This window comes from Acanthisitta chloris, unplaced genomic scaffold, assembly GCF_000695815.1.
Source record: "Acanthisitta chloris isolate BGI_N310 unplaced genomic scaffold, ASM69581v1 scaffold2926, whole genome shotgun sequence".
Classification (NCBI taxonomy): Eukaryota; Metazoa; Chordata; class Aves; order Passeriformes; family Acanthisittidae; genus Acanthisitta; species Acanthisitta chloris.
Window position 1 is genome coordinate 104,523 of NW_008679577.1, and position 27,678 is coordinate 132,200.

At 35.2% G+C, this 27,678-nt stretch overlaps 1 protein-coding gene across 7 annotated transcripts in view; it reads left to right on the plus strand.

Moving 5' to 3' along the window:
* Positions 1 to 27,678, plus strand: part of NRCAM (neuronal cell adhesion molecule) — a 65,321-nt gene that overhangs the window by 22,301 nt on the left and 15,342 nt on the right. For 2 of the 7 annotated variants that reach the window (XM_009077334.1, XM_009077335.1), the window contains 17 exons: positions 1,171 to 1,314; positions 2,266 to 2,377; positions 2,687 to 2,853; positions 2,937 to 3,084; positions 3,629 to 3,753; positions 5,068 to 5,097; positions 6,439 to 6,540; positions 9,436 to 9,633; positions 9,746 to 9,816; positions 10,642 to 10,867; positions 11,158 to 11,273; positions 13,769 to 13,973; positions 14,134 to 14,256; positions 15,302 to 15,478; positions 16,569 to 16,604; positions 24,610 to 24,735; positions 25,777 to 25,929. In XM_009077334.1, the coding sequence (XP_009075582.1) occupies positions 1,171 to 1,314; positions 2,266 to 2,377; positions 2,687 to 2,853; positions 2,937 to 3,084; positions 3,629 to 3,753; positions 5,068 to 5,097; positions 6,439 to 6,540; positions 9,436 to 9,633; positions 9,746 to 9,816; positions 10,642 to 10,867; positions 11,158 to 11,273; positions 13,769 to 13,973; positions 14,134 to 14,256; positions 15,302 to 15,478; positions 16,569 to 16,604; positions 24,610 to 24,735; positions 25,777 to 25,929 (2,259 nt within the window). The remainder of the gene's footprint in view (positions 1 to 1,170; positions 1,315 to 2,265; positions 2,378 to 2,686; positions 2,854 to 2,936; positions 3,085 to 3,628; positions 3,754 to 5,067; positions 5,098 to 6,438; positions 6,541 to 9,435; positions 9,634 to 9,745; positions 9,817 to 10,641; positions 10,868 to 11,157; positions 11,274 to 13,768; positions 13,974 to 14,133; positions 14,257 to 15,301; positions 15,479 to 16,568; positions 16,605 to 24,609; positions 24,736 to 25,776; positions 25,930 to 27,678) is intronic. The other 5 variants (XM_009077338.1, XM_009077339.1, XM_009077336.1 and 2 more) reach the window with 4 other exon arrangements.

Below are 27,678 nucleotides of genomic sequence, written 5' to 3' on the forward strand. Positions count from 1 at the left end.
TGGCATCTGTTTGAAAATCCCATTTTCTTTACAGATGAGTACTAAGGTATTATCTGAATCAAAAGGTTTTCTCACAGAAAATTAATGTTGATTTAGTTAATTGATATTTTCTATGAGTCCAAAGAAATGAGAAATTATTTTATATGAAAATGTCTCCCACAAATGTACTTATTTTCTTAAGCTTCAATAAGGGTGTCAATTTCGATGATGCGTCCAAAATAGGATGCATTTACTTATGCGTATATACATTTATTTTTCTTACTGGCAGATCAATATTTTTACCATTACTTTCACTATTAATAATACATCTGTTTTTTTAATACATTAATGATGCACCTTCTTTTATTTAATATTTTCTTAAAATATTAAACTATAGTATGTGCATTTTTATGCAGTGCGGTGTTAGAAGCAAAGTTTTTTCTCCATTGTACCTCTCTAACTCCATCCAGTTGTATCATAACTGGCAGCTATATTCTTCAGTAATATCTTAGAATTTTATTTGCAGTTATGTCCTCGATGCTTCTGGGATGCAAGAGCTGTTGGACAGCTCGGGGTACTCCAGCAGAGTGGAGGAAATGGCATTGTATAATGCTTACATAAGGGAGCGAGCGCCACCTACTGCGTCCCTGACCCTGCTCTTGCTGAGACTGCTGCTTGACTTTGTGTGAAAGAATTGCTTGTGCTTTACTCTGAGAGAGTTTTCAACTGAGTACAGCTATTTTTATATTTGGAGTATTTTTATGGTATAACAATCGATTTGAAATATTTAAGTCACAGAGGACTGTGTCATTCTAGCAGCATTTTCTTTTGACATTCAAAGATATTTCCTCATTTTTCTGGGTATTGTATTTGCCTGAATCTTCTCATATCAGTATTTTTCCTCTGTATTGCTTGCCGAGTATGATCTCTGCTTCACCTCTTTGAAAAACAAACAAAAAACCCCTCCAAAAATGGGAACTCTACCAACCGGAGTTACTATTTGTAGAATTGGAAGAACTTCCTTAACTGTATTAAAATTAATATCTTTACCAGTGAACAGCACCTGATGAAAAAAAACAAGACATAAAGGGCATATTAATCTTTCAGATTTTCTTCTTTTCAGAAGTGTAAAACTTATAATCCAACAGCAGTTCAGGAAAATCAAATAACACTTTTTCTTTACACCGACAGTTGCCCCAGAAGATCCTAGCAGAAAGGTAGATGGTGACACCATTATTTTCTCACAAGTGCAAGAAAGGTCAAGTGCTGTCTATCAGTGCAATGCTTCTAATGAATATGGATACTTGCTAGCAAATGCATTTGTGAATGTTCTGGGTAAGAAACAGCTTTTATATTTTTCAGTTTTCTTGGGTATTCAGTTGTCTTCTGCTACTATACACACTCTGTAAAAAGCAAGGGTGGTATACATACTTTTTTTTCCTAGGATGTTCCTGAATTTCACTGTTCTTAAGTAAGAAGGATAGTTGTGAAAGCTGGAGAAAACTTGGAAGAAAGTTTATCTTTTTTTCCTTCTTGTTTATGTAAATCAAGCAAACGGAAGCATAGCACATAAGGCAGGAATTAGTATTCCTTAAGTTAATATGTTTCAATAAACCTTCATTGTGTGTGGATGTATTGGATCAGTTGAACAGATGCTAAGTAGATAATTAAACAGCCAAGTAGCTGTTACAAGGGGACATGGTTGCATGTTTGTCTTGAAGGCCTCCCAGAAATGCATTTCTGGTTACAAAATGTTGGAGCCTCTCTAATTCTTCTTGCTAATGTTAATAAAAATCTAATAACAAAATTCTAGGCAGAATGGTGTCTAAGAACTCTCCTGCAGGAACTGGCAGATCTATTGATTGAGAGGCACTGTCTGTTAAATGAAAGAAAATGTAGGTGTTTCACAAAAAAACACATCTTAGTTTCTTTCTGCCTGCAGGTTTGTTTGGAATTGCATAGTGCAGTCTGTTCCCAAGAGTTTATATTTTTGAAGTCTTCTTTTCTTTATATTCCTACAATTTAAATTTTCCAATTGAAATCAATGCCTTTGGTGTCCATCACTGTTATTGTGAACAGGGAAGAAACATTTGTTTTTCACAAGATAATTCTCTTGCATTAACTTTTCCTCAGGCTAGTGGCAGTAGAATATATTTACCTAGTCTGAGACTAGAAATAACTGCAAAGAAGGATGTCAACATAAAATTCTTTAGGCCATTCCTGTAATGTCTTTGTATTTTGTATTCGTATCTTTGTACCTGTACCCAGATATCTTTGTCTTTTCAGCTGAACCACCAAGAATTCTAACTCCTCCTAATAAGCTCTATCAAGTCATCGCAGATAGTCCTGCATTGCTAGACTGTGCTTATTTTGGGTCACCTAAGCCTGAAATTGAATGGTAAGCTGTAGTTGTGTTTAAGATACAGAAGTTATGTCTATGGAAACAAGCTTCAAAACTATTTTAACTCTATTTACTATTTTAAAATAGTGTATTTTAAAATATTGGCTGATTACAATTCACTAATACAATATTACGTATACTTAATGTAACAGCAGCTAAGTTATCCCTACGGAGTCGAGTTTAGATTTCTTTATGTGATTCTGTCTGTATTTTCTACTGTGGCAGTCCTAAGTTGCATTTTCCAATGATAAAATGTTACAGAGTTTAACTATGATGCTGGATAACGATATTACTTTTTATGTAAAGGTTTAAGGGAGTGAAAGGTAGCATCTTGCGTGGAAATGAATACGTTTTCCATGATAATGGAACCTTGGAAATTCCAGTGGCTCAGAAGGATAGTACTGGTACATACACATGTGTAGCAAGGAATGAATTAGGAAAGATACAAAATGAGGTGCAATTGGAAATTAAAGGTAAGAAATTAATCATTCATTCATCACTGGTTAGTACAGAATTTCAGACCTTCTAAATATCTAATATTAATTTTAAATTTCAGATCCAACAATGATAATTAAACAACCAGAATACAAAGTGATTCAGAGATATGGCCAAGTTTCATTTGAGTGTATAATAAAACATGATTCTACCCTATTACCAACAGTTATATGGTTGAAGGACAATGAAGAACTGCCAGATGATGAAAGGTAAGGACCAAATAGTTCTCCTTTATTTTTCATTTTCTACGTTCTTTTGTCTGCTTCCTAAAAGGAACATACTGACCTATTGACAATTTCCAAAGAAGACTGATAAATATCATGACTATCCCATATTTAGTGACTTAAGGACTTACTTAGTGCGGTAACAATATTAAGATAGAATTAAAAATAAAATGAGATGTAGGTATTTACAAAAATGGTGCACTTTGACCATGTATATCAAGTGTAAGGAGAAGATAATTGACATAAGAAGCCAAACAGATAATGGAAGATTATTCTGCTCTAGATCACATATATTTACAAGTTGTTTAAGTGTGTTTGGAAAGAAAAGCACATTAGGATAGACAGTTACTGTGAGAAGATGGTCAAGAGTAAATTAGGAAAAAAAGCTGACATAGTCCCATAGCTTACCTTGCTGGTTATGAATTTGCTGAAATACACAAGTTTGTGGGATTTGGTAATGTCTTAAGCAAGTTTACTATAACAATACAAATTATTGAAAAATCAGTGGCTGAATCTATTGTATTTGCAGGTTTCTAATTGGTAAAGACAACTTGACCATTATGAATGTAACTGATAAAGATGATGGAACATACACTTGCATAGTTAATACTACTCTGGACAGTGTTTCAGCAAGTGCTGTGCTTACTGTTGTTGGTAAGAATACTCTCAAACTTTATGATAGCAGAACTGTGTTTAATTACTGTTAAGTATGAAAACAGCATTAGATTTAAAGTGAAAAGCACAAATATAGTTTTGGTTTCTGGGACAGGGCAAAGGAAATGCCACCTATGTGTAAATGTGTTTTGATTTTTGAAAAATACAGTCTTGCTCTAAAGTTTGCCTTTAAGTCAGCTACTTAGAAAAGGGTCCAGTAATTAACTGCAGGATATATTTGGTTTCATGCTGTGTAGGTTTTTATGTTGATAATGTCTGAGCTAGAGACTATTTGAACATAAACATGTAAGAATTATAGAATGGATTGGGTTGGAAGGGACATTAAAGATCATCTACTTCCAACCACCCTCCCCTGAGCAGGGTCACTGTCCACTAGACCAGGTTACTCTTGAACACCTCAGGGGATGAGGAGTTCACAGCCTCTCTGGACACCTTGTTCCGGTGCCTTACCACCCTCACAGTAAAGAATTTCTTACTAATATCTAATCTAAACTTACCCTCCTTCAGCTAAGGCAATTCCCTACAGGCCCTTGTAAAAAGTCTCTCTCCAGCTCTCCTGTAAGCCCCATTTAGGTACTGGAAAGCTGCTCTAAGGTCTCCCCAGAGCCTTCTCTTCTCCAGGCTGAACAAGCCCAACTCTCTCAGCCTGTTTTCTTAGGAAAGGAGCTCTATCCCTGTGGTCAACGTAGAGGCACTCTCTGGCCTAATTCTAATAGGTCCACATCTTTCTTGTGTTGGGAGGATGTTATCTCAGAAATCTCTTTCACAGCTAAAGAAAGACTGAGCATACTTGGTTGTATGACTTCTCAAGGATTTTATTTTTAATTTATTTCTCTCTGTGAAGTTTTATGATTGCAGATTGTTGTAAAATGTAATACTTTGCCCCTTCTCCCAATGTGTAAGAAAGTTTTAGGTAGATGTTCTGAATGATTCTTACCTGAGTTTAGGCTGAGACTCAAAGTTTTTGTTTATGTTTTTAAATTGTACTGTGATCTTATGCCTATCCAGGAATGACCTAAGCCAAACAACTAGTGCTTGTTTAAAAATTTTTATAAGATTGCTTACTTTGTTTATTTTCTTGATCTATCCTTATTTTAAAAATGGATAAAATATTCAAGACTACTTTTATAACTTTCCAGTGAAAAAATATCAATATATTATTTTTAATTAACCATTTACTCTAAAAAAGTTAACTTTTCTTTGTTTCTCATAATTTTAGTCTTTAACTACCTACAGTATTCTGTTTCTTTGGCTACTAACTGATTAAATCCTTTATATTAATGTTCTTTTCAGCTGCTCCCCCAACTCCAGCTATCATTTACGGTAAACTAATACGAAGTTCTCTTTCTACATCATCTGGCAGATATATTTCTCATTTGCCTATTGCAAAGTGCAACATCTTTTTTTTTCCCCCTTTTCCTCTGTGTGTGTGTGTGTGTCTGTGTCTGTGTGGTTTCATCCCATACTGACTGCTTCATTACTGGAGTACTGGAGTTTGGAAGTTTACAGTGCAGGCTGCTTTGTATTTTAGGGAATAAGTGATTTTCAGAGCTAAATTATTTTTAATTAAGGTTGGATAAAGTATGATAATGTTTTTCTCATAGAGAGCACTGTAATGCAGATTAGTTATGTAACAAATTAAACAGTTAAAAGGTAAATCCAGCTGTTTATTGAAAGCTAATTCACTATCAAAGGAATTGCACCAGCCAAATTATAGTGTGTGATAACATTGCTTTTGAAGACAGTTTTGTAGACCTGGTGTGCTTTATTTCATAGTTTGTCTTCATTTTACTCCACTCATAAGATGAATATGACCATATCGACCAGTTTGGCTTATGAGTGATTAAATTGTTAAGATTTAAAATTACAGTTGAAATTCCCAAATAAAATTTATTAGTCAGGTACAGTCTTAAATTTGACAGCATACAGCCTTTAATTTGGTAGCATGTTTTCTGAATTTGGGCTTTTAAGTATAAGGATCTTAAGCACTTTTCTGTAAATCCTATCACAGTCAGTGAAAATGCTTATGTATTCGTTAAATGAGCCTACTCATTAGTCTTGCTTTTTGTATAACAAACCATATAATGAATTACCTTTGGCAATTTGAAATGGACAATTACATCTTTATGCATTATGAGGATGTATATTAACAGCTTGAATGATATTTCAGGATTTTTAAGAACAGCAAAAAAAGTAAATTACCTAGTAACTTGCAATTAGTTTCTATTTGAACTATACCTGTTCAGAATGAAAAGTATTTGTAATGCTTCCAGAATAGCTTCTTTGATGTGAATGGTTCTTTCTTTTCCATGTTTATTAGATATTTCTGTTACAAAAGATATCCACTCATAATCAAACTGAACATGCATTTCATAACTCCTGGCATCTCATTACATTGTTATATCACAGTGCACTCAGATATAGATGAAAGTTAATATAGATTCTTGTTAATGTATAGAAGTTTCCAGATTATATCAGTTTGCCCTTTTGTCTATGTCTTGTAACAATTGCATGCTCATGGTCATTAAGTCATGCTTACGTAAGTGAGTAGATCTGCCCTGCTGTATTTGTGGAATTCTTTTGGTTGTAATTTAAGGATGTTTTTCAAATATAAAAGTGCATATTCTGGTGGGGTTATTTACTTTGTGTTCATTTGATTTTCAGCTCGGCCAAATCCACCCTTTGACTTAGAACTGACAGGTCAGCTAGAAAGAAGCGTTGTACTCTCATGGATACCAGGAGATGAAAACAACAGTCCCATTACAAGTATGTTTGTTTGTATCTATTGCACAGCATTGACAGCATTGCATTAACTGTTCTCAGATTCCAAAGATTTCTGAGATAAATGTTGTGTACAGCATGGAAATATGGTAAAGTAATTCTCTACAGCTGCCACTTACTTACATAACAAAAAATCACTTAATGGCCTCTACTGTACAGAAAAACAGAGAGATTTTTTTACTGCCCAGAAGCACTGGGCTTTTCTATTCAAAAACCTGTGGTAGATAACATAGAAGGTGATACTGATACGAGGTCTATCTGATAAGATCCAGTCTTATGAATATGTAGTGAGTAGACTTGTTGTTGGTAACATCTTGCATTAACTCTTTTGTAATTCCTATGAATTTGAAATAGCATCAGTGCCACTGTCTTTAGGGATTATCCATCCCTACTGATACAGATGCTTGTTCTTCATGAAAGTATAAGGTAGATAGTTTTTCTGTTGGGTTTTTTTTCAAGTCCAGACAGTTAAAGGAATAAAGCATGTCCATAAAACAGAGAAGATAAATATCTATAAAGTTTTGAGACAGGAAATTGATCTAAAGTGCTGTTATTCTTTCCAGTAAAACATGATGAAAGACACTCTTGCAGTGTTGAGCAGCAAGAATGGAGGGGAAATTTAGGAAGAAGGAACAAAGATATTACTGTTTGTTTCGAAAAAAAATAGGATCAGAAAGATTTGTTGGGGTAACTTTTTCATTATTAGCAACTTAATGCAATTATTTAATTATTTATGCGGTGTTGTTTTGGCTAGTAACTGCCAAAGTTACCAAGACCAGTGTACAAGTTATATTTGGAATTCATTACTTAGGTTGACTTACTGAGTGTTGGTCTCCAGGGTCTGATGCTGGTCAGTATCAACACTGAACACAAACCATAAGGATTGGGTATGTGGAAAGGAAGTTTTGTAAAAACAGAATTTCACGAATTTTAGAACACATCAAATATTTTGACTGCATTTTAATGAATATTTTACGCTTTCAGACTTTTCTATCAACTACTAATAAACTTTTAAAAATATAATATATAGAAGAATAATGTAAATAGTTGAATTGTATTGATGTTACGGTTTATTTATATACTCTTTTATTAGTATTTTATTTTTTTCCAGACTAGAAGACACAAATCTTGCCTTTTGATAGGAACGAGATCATGCTGTTTCAAAAAAAATCGTACTAGGCAGTGTTGGCTCATGTAGGTTTTTCTTGAGCAAGATCTTGCATGTACTGTCATATTGGAAACCGAACTCTTTTGACTAAATAATGCTGGGTTTAATTATAATACAATTTGTATTGCTGCGTGGTCCCCTGAGAGCCTGCAAAGTAAGGCATTTGCTTCCTAAGTAAGCCTATTTTTGCTGCTGCTGCTGTCACTTCAAAGTGCAGATCAAGACTCAGAGATAGCACTTCATTACAAGTGATCCCTTTACACAAGTAATGTGATTGACAAACTAGAATCTCTCAGAAAGCTCAGATAGTTGGTTTTTTTTGTCCCCTTAAAGTTGCCTGTAGGTTGTGCTGCTAGAGTTGCAGGCAGCATGCTAGTTACCAGGGAAGCAAAAAGCAGTAGTGAAAACTTTTTTTAGTATATAATATTCTCACCTTTTCAGCAAAACTTTTGACTATAAGAAATGCCATCCCAAGACCTTTGTCACTGAGCACACAACACCAGCAGTAACTCAGACAGTAATTTGGGGTCAATTCTCTCTCTTTCTTACTGCTTAGGTCAGAATGAAATCTGCTAGCCTTAAGTCCAGAAGGCTATGATTAGTACTACTTATCTATTTTACATCTTGGCTCCTCAAACTGTTGTGCATTATTTCTATGTGCTGCTGTAAGTATTCTTCTAAAAGAAATTTCTAGATGCCCCTCAGAATTTCTTTAGTACTGCAAACAGGATTTATTCTGAGCCATATTCTGTCTTCTAGTCCCCACCTATACATGAGACAGGGGAAAATTCTTGTTACACAACACACATTTGAACAACATATATTTGATGTTCATGTAAATTTCATGTATCTAAACTTCAGGTTCCATGGAATACACTCAGACTGTGCATTCTTTTCCCATCTATATACTATGTCCTAGCAATTCCTCTTAAGTCTTTCAGAATTCATATCTCATACCTTAGAGCAGTAAGGTTTCTTGGCTGTTTCAGAGCAGGAAAAAAAGTCCTTTTGTCTTTGATAGTGATGTGATTTTGTTTTTGGAATCCTACAAACCTATGTATCCCTGATGTTAAATACTCTGCAGGGCCTTAACAGTAATTATTGTAATGTTCACACAGAGAACTCTCAACAAATTTACTTTCAGAACATACATGCCTTGGCCTAATTTGAAGATACTGAAAAGTGCTCTCGGAAACCTTCCTCAAGGATTGGTTCTTGACTTTAAATAGTTCTTCATTAAGCCATTTTCCTTGGGGAAAATGGAATATTCAGAGAATTTAAATTTTGTACAGGTACTGCATGCTCTCTGCTTGATACAACTAAGAGCAATATATTTGACAGCCAAGTTTCCATCAAAATTCTAATTTTGTCCCACTTCCTTGCTGTGATGGTTCAAGGGTTCCCATCAAATTAAATTCCAGTACCTGGGAGAGAGTTCTTGTAATAATGTGTTACCTGAGAGGTAGCTGCATTAATGACAATGCCAAAAGATAAAAGTAAGTGCCTTTCTATTATATTTCTCCCTAAGCAATACTTTTGATATCCACATTATAGATCTGTGTTATGGTTCATGTACTTACATTTCAAGTTCCATGTTTTTTCAAAACACGGATGGGAGCATCCTTCTCATTAGTTCATGCAGAAATGCCTATGTTGGTCTAGAAAGGTGTTGCAAGTTTTGACATTAAGTTGGATTCAATTTCTGTTTGCAGACTTTGTAATTGAATATGAAGATGGGCTGCATGAACCAGGAGTATGGCATTACCAGACGGAAGTTCCTGGAACTCAGGCAACAGTACAGTTGAAGTTGTCTCCATACGTCAACTACTCGTTCCGTGTGATAGCTGTCAATAAGATTGGCAGAAGTCAGCCAAGTGAACCATCTGAGCAGTACCTGACAAAATCTGCAAGTAAATAATTATCCCCACTTACCAGTGATTGATTTCTACTATAAATAGCACTGAATTAGCTTGAAATCAAACAACAGTCAGTCTTGTTCACGTGTAAATGTTTTATTTTTAGCCCCTGATGAAAATCCTGCTAATGTACAAGGGATAGGCTCAGAGCCTGATAATTTGGTGATAACATGGGAGGTAAGTTGCATCTTTTTTTGAGGTTTCGTTTGTTTTCAGGTCTGTGAATAGCTTTTTATTTTTTAGAAATAATTATGAGAATACTTAGTGCATTGCTTGCTTAAAATATTCTTGGAAAAGAGCTATATTCAGACATTTCCCCATCTTCATTTTCAGGAAGAAGCTGAGTGCTTTTTGAAAAAAAATTAAAACAAGTTAAGGGGCCATGTTCTCCTTGAGCAATTTTTCAATATAAGCCAATAATTAGGTAATACAGGATGTTTTACTGCCAGTTGAGGAAATCTTAAATATGGAAATTGAGGTTTATCTGAAGTAGTCTTATTTCTAGAATTAATTCTAATGTTAATCCTACTTCTAATGTCATCTTTTGTGATAAACTAAATCACTGTGCACTTTCCCACTAAAAAACTTCTGTTGAAGATTTCTCTAACATGCCCTGGTCATCATGACAGGAGGTCAGGAAGAGCCAAATTGTCTAGGGAACACTGTTTATAGGGAGTCGGTGTAAGTCTGTTTTTCCCTCTTCCGCTTCTTAAGAAATGCTTGAGAACAAAAACGTGTACAGAAATCACAATGTGTGGCTGTTTGAGAATTAAACACCATCACCACTCAATGTGATTTTTACTAAAAAGTGAAAAGCATCTGAACTGGCCTCCTGTAAAAACTAAATTGCATAACTTGGAAATTTCAGCAGTTCTTCTCTGTTGCAGAACACAGTGGTAAATTTTCTGTTAAATTCTAAAGAAGAATCAGTATATTTCCTTTGCGACTTTGGATTTTTTGGATGCTTCAGAATATTTAAAAAATCATTTCTTTTCATTTCAGTCTTTAAAAGGTTTTCAGTCTAATGGACCAGGGCTTCAGTACAAAGTCAGCTGGCGTCAGAAAGATGTCGATGATGAATGGACATCTGTTATAGTTGCAAATGTATCTAAATATATTGTGTCTGGTACACCAACTTTTGTTCCCTATGAAATAAAAGTGCAAGCTTTAAATGACCTGGGATATGCACCAGAGCCATCAGAGGTGATTGGACATTCAGGAGAAGACTGTAAGTTTTGTAGTTTGACTCAATTATACTAATTAAAAGGCATTAAATGTGTAACCTAAATGGAAATATAAAATATTAAAATATTGATAAGGGAATAGTAGTTATTTTTTTTAACTAAAAGGAAGTAATTTGGAGATAATAAAGCTTCATATTACTCTGTAGTATTAATCCTGAATACATAGGAACATTTTAACCTACTCCTTGAGTACAAGGTAAAGACTCACTCTGGAAAAGTGTGTTCCTGTGGTTTCTCATTCTAACTAGCTGCTTGTTGCATCCTTTCCACACAGTGCCAATGGTTGCTCCAGGCAATGTGCAGGTCTATGTTATTAACAGCACATTAGCAAAGGTGCATTGGGACCCAGTTCCACTAAAAACTGTCCGAGGACACCTTCAAGGGTACAAAGTAAGTATGGTCAAAAGCATTCTGTTCATCAATTCAATATGTGAGGATTAATGGATTAGAATTTAGTGAAATTAGTGCTTATTATTAATGACTTACAGTAATACTAATGCTCATAATACAAATCATCAAATTTCCGTTTAACATCTAATATAATGCAAAAAAAATTCTAGAGACACATGCATCTGCTCATACATCAGGTGTTAAGTTCTCACCTTTCAGCAGCATGGTTACAGTGTGTTGTCATCAGCCTGAGTTTAGACTGAGATTTCTTTTTCCTCAGACTTGCAGTATCTGAGGGTTATCTCTTCTCCTGTAATTAATAAGGGGTTACATACTTTCCTTTCCAGTTGATCTGAGGGGTTAGTCATGCCATGATTACTTCTGTTTAGTGTGTTAGTCTTTCTATATATATATTATCATTTTTTTCTGTGGAGAGAACCACACAATTACACAAAGCTAAGCAAAACTGAAGCTAAAATCAGTTGCTTGATAATCATAAGTAAAACAAGCTCAAGGTCACAAGATTGACAACAGACTTGACCACTGGGTAGTTTTGCTGTGCTGGCAAGGACAAGTGTGACAATGGCATATCCTTGAATAAGTTGCCAATGCGAGAACAGTTTTTTTAAATAATTTTTGCAGACACAGCTAAGTCAAGATAAAATAGGTTAAAAACTAGGCAAAGCATGAGAAGTCCTAAGACCTGGTGGACAGTTATTGTAATAAAGCTTTCTTTGAGCACAAACTGCAAACATTTCATGGATGCAGAGTATGCTTTAAGTGTCTTCATTACTGAGGTAGCTTACAAAGCACATGGCTAGCTCTTATAAACACAGCAGCAAAATGCTACTAGCACACTCAGACTTTCCTAATTAATAAAATTATTTCAGTCAGTAGCCCAATATAAAATGTTGCATTAGTGGCATATTTCTTAATAAAGTGAGGAGTGCTTCTCCAAAGAGTCATATCATGAACACAAAGTGAATAAACAGAGCAGGAAGACATCTAACTAAGCAGCACTCCACAGCACATCACTCATATTTTGCTTTTGTATTAATCTAACTATCACTCAGTATACTAAAGTACTATAAAGCTTTTCAGACCTAAGTAGAAATTTTTAAAAAAATTTCTTTTCATTGTTGCTGCTGCCATTTTTCTACATTCTTGTAAAAAATACTGTATTCTTACAAATTCAGAGGTTATTCAACACAGTGTATGACAAATGTGATGCAGCCTCTTTTACTACACCTTTTGAGTTTCAGTACCACTAGTAACAACACTTTAAGTGTTTGTTAGCTTGTAAATGGTTTTCCACACTAGTTGGTAGGATGAGAGCTATGGGATGACAGCTGGTGATGTTGGAAGACATTAACTCAAACCATGTAAAACACAGTGGCATTTAACAGTGATTGGTATGTTGTTGAAAGCTGGTGTTAGTGTAACGCTGCTTTACAGCTACCTAGTTGGGCTTTATAAGTCTTAACAGTTCCCTGTTTTAAGTTCCTGTGTGAGATTCCAGCTTCCTTAATTAATGAGGTGTTCTGCAGTTGGCCTGAATGGAACCAGAATTTTTCTCATTTACACTTCTTTATCAGCTTTAGCTTGTGATCATATGTGCATGAAAATGATGATTGGAAAATGAATAATTATGTATTTGAAGGTGACAATCCTAGGAATAACACAAGTCTTTGTAGGGGCAACTATTAATATCTTTTGAACTATCATAGTAGAGAGACTGTGTAGTAAAGAGTGCAGTCAGAATACCTCTGAGGATACTGAAAGTACCTCTGTAGTTTCTTAAAAACTCAATCAGCAAAACTAACCTCAGTATCAGCTTTCTGGTCTGATCAAATAGTCACATAAATGGAGGAATAGTCTGCCTATTGCTGGGTGGAGATCATTCCAATATTGTAACCTCGGTGTCATTTCAGAACTTCTGTGTTTTCCCAACCCAGTCAAATCTTTTGGTTTCTTTCCCATTTAAAGATATGTACTTGTCTCCCACATCAAGGAATAGCATGGTCAGGTGTTTGACCTAACAAGGTGGCAAGGTGCAAATCTGCTTTGGAAACTCTGTAGACATCTTACTGAAAGAATGAGTGCTATGGATGACTTCTGCCTCTCAGACAGACTGACTAACAGGAGAATATCACATAGCAATGCAGTTCCAAAGCAGAACTTGTGTCATACTGGCTTTGAGCACTATCAGAACTAGCAGGTGGGAGTCTTCGCTCAGTTGTGTAGTTGTGACTGTTTCTGGACAAGGTCTGTTTCTGGAGCAGGAAAGCTCTATGCTGTGTGTCACCTGAGCTTATTAAAATTGCAGTTATTCCTGCCTATAATCCATGGACACTCATGAATAAGCTTAGAGTCTGTGAAATCAGAGCACCTAAACACTCACAGTAGATTTTCTTTCATGGACACTCATGGATAAGCTTAGAGTCTGTGAAATCAGAACACCTAAACACTCACAGTAGATTTTCTTTTGGTTTTAGGTTTACTACTGGAAAGTGCAGAGTCTATCCAGAAGGAGTAGGCGGCACATAGAAAAAAATATCTTGACTTTCAGGGGAAACAAGACTTTTGGAATGTTACCAGGGCTGGAGCCCTATAGTTCTTACAAGCTGAATGTTAGAGTTGTTAATGGTAAAGGAGAAGGACCAGCAAGCCCAGACAAAGTATTTAAGACCCCTGAAGGAGGTATGAAATGAGAAATCTAGAGAATAAACTTAAATGTGGTTTACTTGGACATCATAAAATGATAATCTGTTTCAATGCAGTATTATTCTTAAGAATTAAGAATTAATGAACTCTTTTTACATTAATCTACATTGTATTTACTGTATGTTCTTCTTAAAAGTTCCTAGCTCACCCTCCTTTTTGAAGATTACTAACCCAACATTGGACTCTCTAACTCTGGAGTGGGGTTCACCTACCCATCCAAATGGTGTTTTGACATCATATATACTGAAGTTTCAACCAAGTAAGTTAATTATTAATCTATTATGGGAGTTGGAACTAGATTACCTATGAGGTCCCTTTCCACCCAAACCATTCTATGATTCTGTGATGTAACTCAAACTTCAACCATATATCTACCAAATAGTAGTCCATTTATGAAGAAAAAATTATGCTATACTTATAATTTTAAAAAGATTGCAGAAGTCAAGTTTGAAAAAGATTAATGTATTTTTATAATATAGATAACTGTAGTTGGAAAACTTCCCTTATTCAAGTACAAGGTTAGCATTTTTCCATTACTTTTATTTCTTCAAACCATACAGCACAGAAAAATGGAGGTGAAGTCCTCATATAATTCACATCTATGTTAGATGCAAGATACAACTTCTGCTTACAAATTCTGCATTCTAACTGCAGCTAAAATATCATTAGAAGCAGATCAAAATACATCCAATTATATTGTTGTCTGCTTTTTCAATTTTCATGGTATTATAATGTTAAAATGAAAAATTCATAAATGTGCCGTTTACTCTTATCAGACCTATAAATCACTTCAGTAGAATCCCCACTGCTTACTTAGCCCAGAAATTTGTCAGCAGTGACACTGGAAATTTAAGAGTTTCGCATGCATGGAACAGATTCAGGAGGTTTGTTTTCTTCCACTTAACAAATGTCACTGTTCCATGGTATTAGATACAAGTCACTTCAGTATTTTCTTTTCCTAAGCATACTGAATTTATTACAGGAAGCTAGTTTAGAGTTTCAAAATGTTTTAATGGTCAGTGTTTCAATAAATTCAGATGGTTTGACGTGAACTCAATTGCCTTGGGTTCAGATATTTACGAGAATGGAACTTGAACTTTAAAACTTGTGTTTCCTATCTCCCTGTTGAATTTTGGCCCCTTTACACAAAAGTGACTTTCTTTCAAAGTGCAGATTGCCATTCATATTACTTGAAAAGAACAATGCAGCAGACAAGCAAAACAAATAAATACAAACAAAAAAAGCCTTTTATGACAATGTACACAATTTTCCTAACTTTTTTTCTCTTTTTCTTGGTACAACAGTCAACAACACACATGAACTGGGTCCCTTGGTAGAGTTAAGAATTCCTGCCAATGAGAGCAGCTTGATATTAAAAAATTTAAATTACAGCACACGCTACAAGTTTTACTTTAATGCACAAACTTCAGTTGGATCAGGAAGTCAGATAACTGAGGAAGCAGTAACAATTATGGATGAAGGTAAGATGGGTATGTATAAGGAAAACCCATGAAGTTTAAAAAGCACTACAGATTTTATTAAATATATTGCTATTACTTCCTTCCACGAAGAAAATAGGCCCTAGTAAATTTTTTATAGATTTTTCTTAACTGGATTATACACTAATAAAATATTTTAAATAGCTTTTAAAAAATTATGTGCAAAGGTTTTCCACTGTAATGGAAGCCTCAAAAAAGATGCAGAGCCCCTCACAAGCTCTAAGACATTGGCTTTTCTAGGCTTCAGGTTATACTAACTTTACATTTTTAGTGGTCTTTGGGCATTCACCTCTTCTGCTTCATTGACCTGCTTTGGTCACAGAGAAAAATACTGGAACAATGCAGCTTCATGACTAGAGGAAGTGATTTCTTTGTTGAAGTATGCCACAGCTTCTGTGACATCTGTAAATGTTTTTACAGAGCTGGCAAAAACTGTAAAGCTGTTGAAATAACTTTGTCAGTTATGGACCCAAGTAACTGGGGACATTGTATAGTATTTAAAAGCTCCTAAGTATATTATTAAATCCTGTCACTATTGATTTTTATATTTATAGCCATTCTCGAGCTTTGATTTTTGACAGCTCTTTCCTTGAAGTTGTCATTGAATTAATACGAAAGCTTAATAAAATATGAATAATTTAAAGCCAAGGGGAATTTTGGGAGTAATGTTGCTTATGATTTTTCACATCTTAGCCTTAAGAGTCTATTTTGGTATCATCTTTTCACGTATTTTTATGCTTAGTAAAATTATGGTTTGTTGGCATTGCTGTAGATGGGTTGGTATGCAATGCAGTTTATCTGATAATGTTTTCAGGTTGTATATGAACTGTATTTATTTTAAATCTTGAATCCTAACAAGCATGAGCAACAAAACTTTGTAAATGCATGTATATTCATTTTTGTCTCGTAGTAGTCTGTCAGTGTTCAGCCTAAGTGGATTGTTTCTAATTTATTTGAATTAATACATTTTATCTAGTCTGCATGCTCTTTATAATGAAATTATGTATGTATGTTCCCTCTGTTGTTGTATCTAATTATATAGTGTTCCTGTTCTTGTTTTCCTCCATTAAAGCTGGTATTCTCCGTCCTGCTGTAGGTGCAGGCAAAGGTAAAATAAACTGCATGATTTGTTAATGTGTGGATTTTGCAGTGTTGCAAATGGGGAAATTGCAGTGGTAAGGACAGAAAATCTTGGACTACACGTCTTTCTACAAAGTATAATCAGTGCTGTAAGAAAACAGTTGTGGGTTTTTCTGTTTGGATTTGTTGGGGGATTTTTAAGGACTCCAGAACATTTATTAATACCTTTCATCTGTTTATTTTGCCACAGAGTTCCAGGGGAATTCATTAGCTTTGCTTCAGCACAGTCTAATTATTTCTGAACGTTCAACAGATGTATGTCACTATCATAAATATTCAGGATCCAGGTGCGCTAGCACTGATTAGCTGGAGTAGAAAAACCAGCACTTTTGCAAAGGAGATTCTTTTACTGCTTATGCCATGTGCATTTTTTGTTTAAAAAAAGTAGGTGCATTCTTGTTCTTACTGTGGATTAATGCTATGCCACTGTGCACAGGAGACAGATGACTGACAATACCCTCTGTATACTTCTCAGTTTGAGTATCAGATTGAATATACAGACAAATGTCTTCCTGCTGTCTTAGGTTCACAGATCTTGTGAGTACTTGAGGGTATTTCAGGGAGTGGAACCTATTCTCATCCTTATATTTAGTTCTTTATGATGCAGTTCTTCTGTCAAACAAGGTGTCCTTCACATTTCTGCACACAGTTTTTGTGAGTTTTGATACCTTCGCTGTCAGAAGCAAAGGTTGTTCCGAGGACTGTTAGATAGCTCAAGGTCAGAAATGTGTCTCTATGCATATGTATCATTTTTTCACAGAGGTGTCATTAACACTAATGGACACCTATGCTTCAGATTCTCAGACCATAAACATCCCAAATCAAAATTTGTATATGAAATACCCAACAGTTTTTACAAACTTGGAAGAGACAGCATGAATTGTTTTACATATCATTTCTTTTCACTTGATAATCAGGTGTTGTGAATGATAACAGCCATAGGAAAGGACTTCAGTCACTCAGTCTGGTATAAATCAGACTATATATATATATAATGTATGCCTACATTTGTGCATATATAATATATATTTTAATATGTATATGTAAGTGTATTCTAATACCAGATGTGTTTCTGCTAAGTGTGTGTAGTTGTGGAATTATTTTAATGACAAGTCTTTCTTACTCTTTTAGTCTAGTTATAGCTGAGAAGTCAGCACAGATTGGAACAAACTGGCTTTAGTCCTGGACATTCACAGCAAAAAATGTAAATTAAGTTCTTATTATTTATAGCTGACTATAAAAACTCATGCAAGGAAAAGTGGATTCTCTGTGTGAAACTGAGGTCTAATTATAGCTGTATCACAATCTGTGGCTAGTAAAAAGCATCTTATTTGTAAGATCAGCTGGAGCAGCTCACGTTTCAGAGCTGTCATCTCAGATTCTCTGAAAACTAAGCAGATGCTTTTGTTTTGTTCCATGTTGTTTATGGTTTCAAAGTTTTCACATATGAAAAGCTAGATCCTGTAGCATCTAGCTCTTACAATTGCAAAGAAAACTTTGGAATTGCAAACAGGATGGAACTAAAGCCATGACATCTGTTAGGACATCTGAGTTGCTGCAGGTCTGAGATGAACGTTCTCAGTGATTACTTGCATTAACATGTTAACTGTTTCGCTGCTGATCAGGGACCATAAATAAGGAAAAGGAGGATCATGTTATCAAGATCAAGTGCCAAATTAGTTGGTCTCATGTGTGAGTGGATTTGGAAGGCAGAAATGCTCAGCCCACTCAAGAAGAAGCCATGCACAGCAGTGAATTTTTATTCCTCTATTAAGTGCAGGAGAGCCTATACATCTATACAGTTCTTACTAATGTGGATCCAAAGCCAAACCAAAGGGAAGGTGAAATTTAGACACTCCCAACCTTTTTGTGATCTACCAAAAACGTCTCAAGGTTTTCATTTGGAAGGGCACAATTTACCAGGAAAATGTAATTATCCTTTTTCAAAGAAAAAAGAAAGTCCAAATTTGAGCATATTGATCCTGGAAGTTAGGACAGTAGGTCCCAGATTCAGCTAGCCTAAATTGCACTGAAATTTCTGTGCTTGGTGTTTTTCACTAAGGAGATTCCCCTAAAGACCTGCAGCTTTGGCCAGTCACAAACATTAGACACAAGATCCTGGAGGAATTAAAATAATTTAAATCTGAGTGAGCTGTGCCACTTGGGACATATTTCACTTCTCAGAGTGGAAACTATATATTAAAGTGAAGAGGGAAATATTGCTACAGTAAATCTAGGATCTTGATAGTGTCTCAATATCTTTATTGTCAGAAACCCACATGAATAAATCATCAGATATGTCATTTAACTAGATGAAAATAGTTATAGTTAATACTCCTTTTTGACTTGCACTATCATTTTTCCTTTCTAATATTCTGATGTTATGAATGACTTAAATTTGATCTATGGTACTACAAATAAAAAGTGATTTTTTTTCTTAGCAGTCTGCATTCTAAATGTGTCTGAAAACTGCATATGTAAAATATAATGTATTATACCCAGTACTACATAATCAGTATTTATTGGTATTGCCATTTATGTATTGGCATCAAACCACAGGCATGAGGTGACAGAGGTGCGAGAAAAATGGGAGAATAACCCAATTACATGTAAAATAATTATAGTAACAGCTGGAAAGTGACTCCGGTGATCACTGGAATCACACCTTTTCCATGAGAAGTTTTATATAACTGGTCTGTAGAGGAAGGAAGAGAATGCAAGTTTGACCAGTGGTAGAAACAAAAGTTGCTGATTGAAATAAAGAGTCACAGGGCCACATGTTTGTTGTAAGCTGAAGTGTAGGGAGTCATGGCATGGTGTGTCAGCCTTATTTCACAAGTCTTCTCATTTCACGTTTAGTTTCATTTTGATTTCATCAACAATTTTGTTTAAAAGCAAAGCCTTGTAGTCTGCATGCACGCAGACACTGCTAACTGGTAGTCTTGAACTGCAAATAAAATAAGATTGTGAGATCACAGTAACCTTTAATTGAAGTCAGTGGTTCCTGTCACTGTGGATTTCAGTCTGATCTGCCTTCTTCATGTGAACCTCATACCTCAAGTACTATTGACAGAATAGTATGAATGCTTTTGTTGCAAGGGAGAAGAACAAGTAGTTTAATCTCTGGGTTTGAAAGCTTTTTATTTTTTTCCTTTGGGTGAATCTCCAATATATAGCTCTTCACTGTAGGATAGAAATTGGTCTCAACTGAGTTCATATCTCTGATCTCTTTGTAGAAAATAGGATCATCTCAGTTTTCTTTGTTCTGTACAAAATTCTGTTCTTTAAATCATTTTCTCTGCCCACCATATGTTTTCCCTCCCTCTTTGAATCATTTCACATAATGTCTCCAGATTTTTTGCTAACAATTTCAAGCTGCTTTTTCATTCAAGTTAATTGTAGTATTTTTGCACTGCTCCTTCAGCCACTCTCCCCCTGTGGACTTCTCCATGATGTATCTATGAGATTCCTTCAGTACAGCCTGCTATGCAGAACCATTGTTTTGTCCTCTTTTAAGTTTACTGGGAACAATCCTGATGCTTTGCAGCTAGACTAGAGAAAATCATTATCACAGTGCAAAGATTCCTGCAAATACCTTTTGCTTTGCAAATGTCATGCAAAATCCATGCCAATACTGCTAAATACTTACCAGTGAAATGATTTTTTTGAATTTCTTCTTTGCCTTTTGTATTTCTTGCACTGCAGGAGTGCTCTTGCAATGGCCTAAATAAGATCAAAAGTGACTAATGCCTGTCTCTCACTGCAGAAATGGAATTCACTCCTACTGCTATACTAAGGCTTGAATTTCATACTGTGAAAGTTATAGGTTAAAAAAGCCAACAGAACCAAAACATTTTTCTGTGTCAGACAGGCTCTGTCAGAATCTATTATCTTTTTGCTTCATCTTTTCTTGTGTGTAGGTGTGATTTTTTCCTTTAAATTTATTTTTCTCTTTCTATATGCATTTTAACTAATTGCCTATGATATGTTTTTCTGTGTTTGGTTATTTCTATTTGACACCAGTCTTCAGATTTGTGCTTGTCACTCACCTGCCATTTTTTCCTGGCAATCCGGTGAATTCCATGAAAATTCCTGAAGTTCAGTTGCTTTGGGGATTATTTGATTTATTTTTCTTCTGGACTAAATCTTGAGAGAGGGTACCTATTCCATTGTTAAAATACCTTCAAGATCTCATGCTCTTTGTTATTAAATTCTATCGATTCTGCAGCCCCAGTATAACTGTTATTTGTCTGTGTTCCTGAAAGGCTGAAAAATTAAATAAAACTCTACAAAAAAAGCCAGTAAAAAACCACTGGAATTAATTTGAAAAGAAAGAAAAATTTTACTTTGAGCCTAGGCTTCTTTCTCAGCAGTTGGCAAATGCTTTTGTACCATATCTCACTACAGGAATGAAACCATACCGAGGAGTGTCAGCTAAATTTTGCATTGTATTGAGGTGTGAATGACATGCTCACTTTGCTGGAGGTAGCTGAATACGAATCAGGGTGTATAAAAAATGTAACTTATTAGCAGTCCCTTCCCATGGTTTTTAGAGCAATGCTGTTGCCAGCACTGCTGACTGTGTCGTGCATGGTTAGAGATGAGGGCACAGTGCTCTGCTACCACCAACTCCTGCTCCCTGAGACAAAGCTTTGTGCCCTCCCCTTTTCACCAACTGGCGCTTGCACACGCTGAGTTTCTGCCAACTGACAATTACACATTTTGCATTTGTGAACAGTGCTGGGAAACATATTGAAGAACTGAGAGGCTAATTATAATTAGAGGTGTGGCGTTTGAGAAGCCAAGAGTCTGGTGGATTGGAGACAAGCTTTAAATGTTGTAACCACTTCAGCTCTAAGCTTTCATCACCTCCGGATCCATCAGCCACCTTTTATCTTATTATGTGTCTAGTCATGTTGCAAATATGACACACTTAACAGACTGAACTAAAACTTTGCAGGCCTGCTGGAAATTTAGATCAAGCAGTAGTGCGAAAGAGGAGAATGACAAAAATAATGATTTTGAAAAAAATGTGCTACTGAGCAAAATTTTTGGTGCACTATATTCGATAGGAAAAAACCCACAGAATATCTGACCAAATACTACAGGTAGATGAATCTAGACAAACAGCTACTGGTAAGAATCAGATAAGAGTACATCTGATAAATGTAAACATAAATCAACCACTTGAGAGGATTTAGAAACTAGACACCAAGGAAATGAAGGTCATTTTCACAGCCAACTTGATTGTTATATGCAGTCATGTGAACAGAAAGATATTTAGCAGAAAGACTTTAATCTAGCAGGCAACTCTTTAATCAGAGCAGAAACTGGAAGTTGGAGATGGAACAAACCCCCCACAAGATAAGACTGAGTGATTGTTGAATTTATTTAATGCTACAGAAGCTCTCTGTCATCTGGAGATTTTCACGCAAGATGAGACATCATCCCCAAGTGCTGAGGCATGAGGAGGGAGAAGTTAGGGGTAATGCTGTGGCATCTGTTTGCAGGAGTATGAAACAGATTATTGCTAAGTCTTTTCTGCCTTTAACATTAGTGACGAATGTTGGTCATACAGTCATGCTGCTAATTAGACATCTTCTGTGGAAGACCAAAATCGAGGGAAATAATGGCTTTGAGAAAATACAATGTAATGAAACAAACCAAAGCTGTATTTAGAATGCAAACCAGCATAAGCAAATGCTTAGATGGTGATTGTAACAAACACCTGTTCCTATGGGCAAATCAGGAAGGAAGTTATATATCCTGTCTGCAATCTCAGGCTCTGCACCCTCCTAAATTTAGAGGCTGCTATTCTTTCCTCTTGCTACCTTCAAGTGGCACAGAGAAGCAGAATCTAATCCCCTTGCATTACCATAGTGTATATGGTTACATGCTATATTTCCCATAGGCAGCTCTGGCTTTGGTATTTCTTAGGGGGATTGTTGTTGACTTAGTAACCCACTTGTCTTATTTTTTTTTTTATTTTGTCCAATTTAGTGCTTTCTATTTTATTTTGTTCAGGTGGTTTTAGCCAAAAAATAAATATATTCTTTATCATTTAAATCATATATCTTATTCTGTATGATTTTTGATTGGTGAAGGAAATTATATATAAAATATATAAGCACAACTTACCTACAAAGACATCCTATGTAGGAGTAATGTAGATTGAAGAGCTGAATGAGTCCTACTGGAATAGACTTAAGAAGAAAATGTTGATGCAAATATGGGAACAAAAAAAAATTGATATTGTGAAAATTTGTAATAATAATATTAATATATTTTCAAGAGAATTGATGGAATTTGCATAATTTAGGTATTTTTACAAAAAAGACTGAAATTATAGTTTTCTAGGCATGGTACTTAGATTATTTGGTCTGTCCTACAGACCAAAATAAGCCATTTTCTCTTTGAATCGAATTTGGAACTTATTCCAGTTGGCCATATGGACAAATCCATCCTGTTTTGAGAATAAAGTATTTTAATTATATAGATAAATTCTGTGCAGCATCTCTTGCCTCGACAAAGGGCTTTTGCCCAGTTTGTTTTCCTGCATAGATGCAGGCACTGGAATTCTGCCATTTGTCTTTACTGAAATTAGGTTTTTGCCTCTGATGCTTCATGGTCTTTTGGGAAGTATTTTAATTATTGTTTCTAGCAGAAAAGATGCTTTAGCAGGATAGAAAAGTCAGCAGCAAACCAACAGGCATTTTCATTTAAAGCTAACTTCATGCCTTGAGGAGCTTCCTCTTTGTATCTGCACAATTACACTATTAGAACTATGAAAATCTACTTTTCATTAATATTAGGCAAGCAAAGATACTGAGATATATGACCATGTCTAACAAGCATAATTGGAGAACAAAGAATTAAGGTATGAGCAAAGAAGTGGCTAATTACAGAATGCTGAGGAGAGGAGCTCTGCTTTTCACAGATGTGGGCATTGTGCATATCTGTGGAAAGTGCTGTTGTCTACCCAGAACGTCAGCAGTGAGACACAGTACCTTACAATGAGCATCTTCTTGCATTCCAGTGATTTGTGTCCTGCACACCAGAGTATTTTGATATTGGCTTTCCAATATCTGCTGTCTAATGTCCCAATGTCTAAAGGTGCTGTGAATCCATAATGCTCACAAAGCTGATTTCAGAAATGTCCTGTGAAAGTAAAGGTGTCAGTACAGTCACACTTTAGTTTGCTGTCAAGTACTCGTGTACCACTTAGCTGTTTCATACTGTAACAAGTAAAAGTAATTGAATCCTGCATGACCTTAGAGTGTGCATGTGTTATTCCTTTAACAGGTAAGGTTTTACTGTATTACTTAAATGTTACTTTCTGATGCAAAGTGTTTTTACTCTTTATTTTTTCTTTCCTACTGTCTCTGATGGTGAAGGATATTCAGAGATCCTTTTTGCAACCTCCCCAGTCATGCACACTGTCCGTCCAACATTCTATAAGGGTATTGTCTTCCTTTTCTATCATTCTCAATGCAACTGAGCCAAAATCCTTTAAGGGCTTTGCAGCTGGGGCATTTGCAGTGCATTTGGTGCCACCACATACAGGGAGGTGTGTCCACCTTCATGTGTCCCTTCTGTCCTACCATTTCCCATTACCCTGACAATGTTCTCACTTTCCAGCTGTCTGCATTTTACTTCCAGATGAAAAGAAATAAGGTTTTCCAGCATTTGGGCAGTTAGGTATTTTGTCAGTATTTGGCAGTTTTTGGTTCAGGGCATGCTCAGTAGAGTACACAGTTTTACTTTATAATTTCATAAGTGTAGTGACTGCCTAGGATTGGATTACCAAATACACTACTTTAGTCACTAATTTCCAGTCATGGAAACAATGACAAATGTTTTATACTTTCCCTGTATATGGTCTAAATTAACATAATAACTTCTTTGAATAATTTTTTAAAAATGTATGAAGTCACAATTTCGTATTCTGCTTTGTTTTTCTGTTATGTATTCAGTTCAACCTCTTTATCCAAGGATCAGAAATGTTACAACAGCTGCTGCTGAGACCTATGCCAATATCAGTTGGGAGTATGAGGGACCAGATCATGCGAACTTTTATGTTGAATATGGTGTAGCAGGCAGTAAGAAGTCATTTCATTAAATTTTGCTAAAGTTTTTCAGATGTATTTTCAAAGATTTTTATAGCAAATGTGGCCTTAAATGGAGCCAGTGTTAATGATAGTTGTTAAATGTCTAGAAGAATTATTTTTTAATTTGATTGGGAAGATCAAATGATTTCCATTTTAATAAACATCAATGTGTAGCAGGTGTTTGATGCTTAGATAGAGTATGAACCTTTGTTCCTTTGTATTATTTTATAAATTCTTTTGAACACAAACTTATAAAAATGTAGTTTGCATGATGTTTTTTATCATGCAGTGATTACATGTATAAAAATATGATTACTTGCATTAAAATAGGAGTAATGGTTTTCCTAAACTATGCTAAATTAGTGAAATAAAAATATTTTAAAAATATATACTTTGTTAAATTAAACTTTAAAATAAAATATCAACTGATTTATTGACATTAAACCAGATTTTAATCTTTGATAGTGGTAGTATTAATTAAAATACAGCTAATAGAAACAAGATGCTTCTTTTGAAATACCTCATCCTTCTCAAGTTATCATTAAAGGTGACCAATCTGAAAATTGGAACAGAAGTGCATGTTTTTGTATATTGGTCAGTGAAACAGCTGAGACTGTACTAGGAAAAAGATGTGAGAGAGAGATTCAGATTTTGAAGTAGAACTTCTTGACTAAAGTAAATATTGACTGAAACTAAAGTGTTATTTAACTAAATGATTCAGATCTATTTCAGTGTATTTTATAATTGCAAAGTTCAATAAGCACTTAAAAATGCACTAAATTAGTATTTCTCTAGTACAATGGAACAAATGTTTAAAATAGTGTCATAATTCATGTACAATGTCTTCTTCAATATATTGCATGCAATCTATTATTCAAATTCACAATTTTATAATTTTTTTTGAGAGAAGATATTTTTCTCAGACAATCCATAGTTTAGTCAAGTAACTGTCAATAGTATTCTGTCTAGAAACTTTTAGCAATACAGAGAAAATTAAAATTCCAATGTGTTGTTTTCCTAAAATCTTTATAGGCAAAGAAGATTGGAAAAAAGAAATTGTAAATGGTTCTCGAAGCTTCTTTGTGTTAAAGGGTTTAACACCAGGAACAGCATATAAAGTCCGGGTTGGTGCTGAGGGTCTGTCTGGTTTTAGGAGTTCAGAGGATGTGTTTGAGACAGGTCCAGGTGAGGCACAATGTACCAGTTCTGTATCGTAGTCAGAATTGTGGTAGATAAGTGCTGCAATGCTGATCTGCTTCTAGCTAAGAGGTGTTGTAGCTAGCATCTTTGCATGTCCCTTTGATAGAGCAATGTTAAATTATTTTATAAACTCCTGAATATTGCCAGTACATTTATATGTAGATTATGAATGTTTCCATCCTTCCAATTCACTCTGCTTGACTGATGTTTATACTAGGGGCAAGATACACACACTGCTCACGCTCCATCTGTGTGCTGTGCACTGAGGATGACCTATTTCTTCTATTTCTAATTAATTTAATTAGGCAGCTGTATTTAAATAATGTCTGTTTTAATAGAGCTAAAAACTTGCATGATCAGAAAGTGCAGATTCAACTTGATGTCTCATGTAATCTATGTATACCAGTGTTAAGAGATTCCTACTTGTAAATGTTTCTTTTCCTGCCATATACTGGTTTTATATAGATTTTGATATCACGTCCATATACTGGTTTTACATAGATTTTGATATCATATCCATATCTTGTGAATCAGTAAGGCTGTTTAAGTTCCTCATGTACATATTGCAGTCATATTTCTTCATAAGCAAGTCAGTGATGCTTGTCCATTTCACTTAGTGAAAGGCTTTATTGGAAGTTTTTTTGATGTTGTGCCTAATATGTTGTTGCCATCACAGCATGTTCTTGGTCAACTGTTATTATTTTTTGTGTCTTTGCTAGCCACTTCTGCTCATTCCAAGCATTTTGGTCAGTGCATAGTTACTTAGCAGTAGCCTCACCAACTCCAGAATGTTCTAAGAAAGTAATTTAAATATGAAAATATGCTTGAACATTATGTAATAATTATCAGGCAACAAAGTAAATAATGACATGCCAGTTTGAAAGTGAGCACTTTCTAAAATCATCATTTTTTTTTTGCTTTGTTTTGTTCCATTTCTGTTCACAGTTTATGGTGTTGCAGGAAAGCTTTGAAAACATAGTGCTGAGTAACAGTGCCAAGCAAATATGTACGGGCTAAACACAGAGCCAGAAACAGCTAGTGGTACCAAAGTGTATCTGTAAAATTTCACACAAAGCCTAAAGCAGCAGTAAACAAGGATCAAGATTATAGTAAAATTCAAAACAAGCTGAATGGAAACCTTCCTAAAAGGATCTTTCTGCATAAAAAATACTGAGCAAGTAGATAAGGAGTCCTGTACATACCCAGTCACACTGGCTTGTGCCCTTGAGTAGTTAAGGAAGAAGGGAATTTAAAGACACTTTTCTGCTTCGTGATAATGGAAAGGTTCAGTGTCCAGGGTTAAATTATATACATAGCCTATTTCTTACAGAAAAATGTTGTGTCACACTGTCTTCAGCCTGGGTCAAAGCTTTTAAACACTGCAAAAAAATGAAGTGGAGAAAGGAAAATACTGGAATATGGAATATGTCCTTAATTAGGAAAGAAGCTGCAACATTTCACATATGAGGCTTTTGTCACATTTTTTTCTTTGACAAGCATTCCTATAGAACATCTTCACAGTGTGTGGGTTTCTCTTTCTGGACATTCCCAGCACAGTGCATTGGCTCCTGCATTAGTGGTTCACCAAGAATCAAGGTTTTTCTGCCTGAAGCAGATAATTTGTTTAGCATAAGTCATTTTTAAAAGTTGCACAGAGATGTAGAAAGCCTTTCCTACTGGATATGCAATAATTTAAAGAATACAGGAAGCTGCATAAGTAAGTTTCATCTTTAC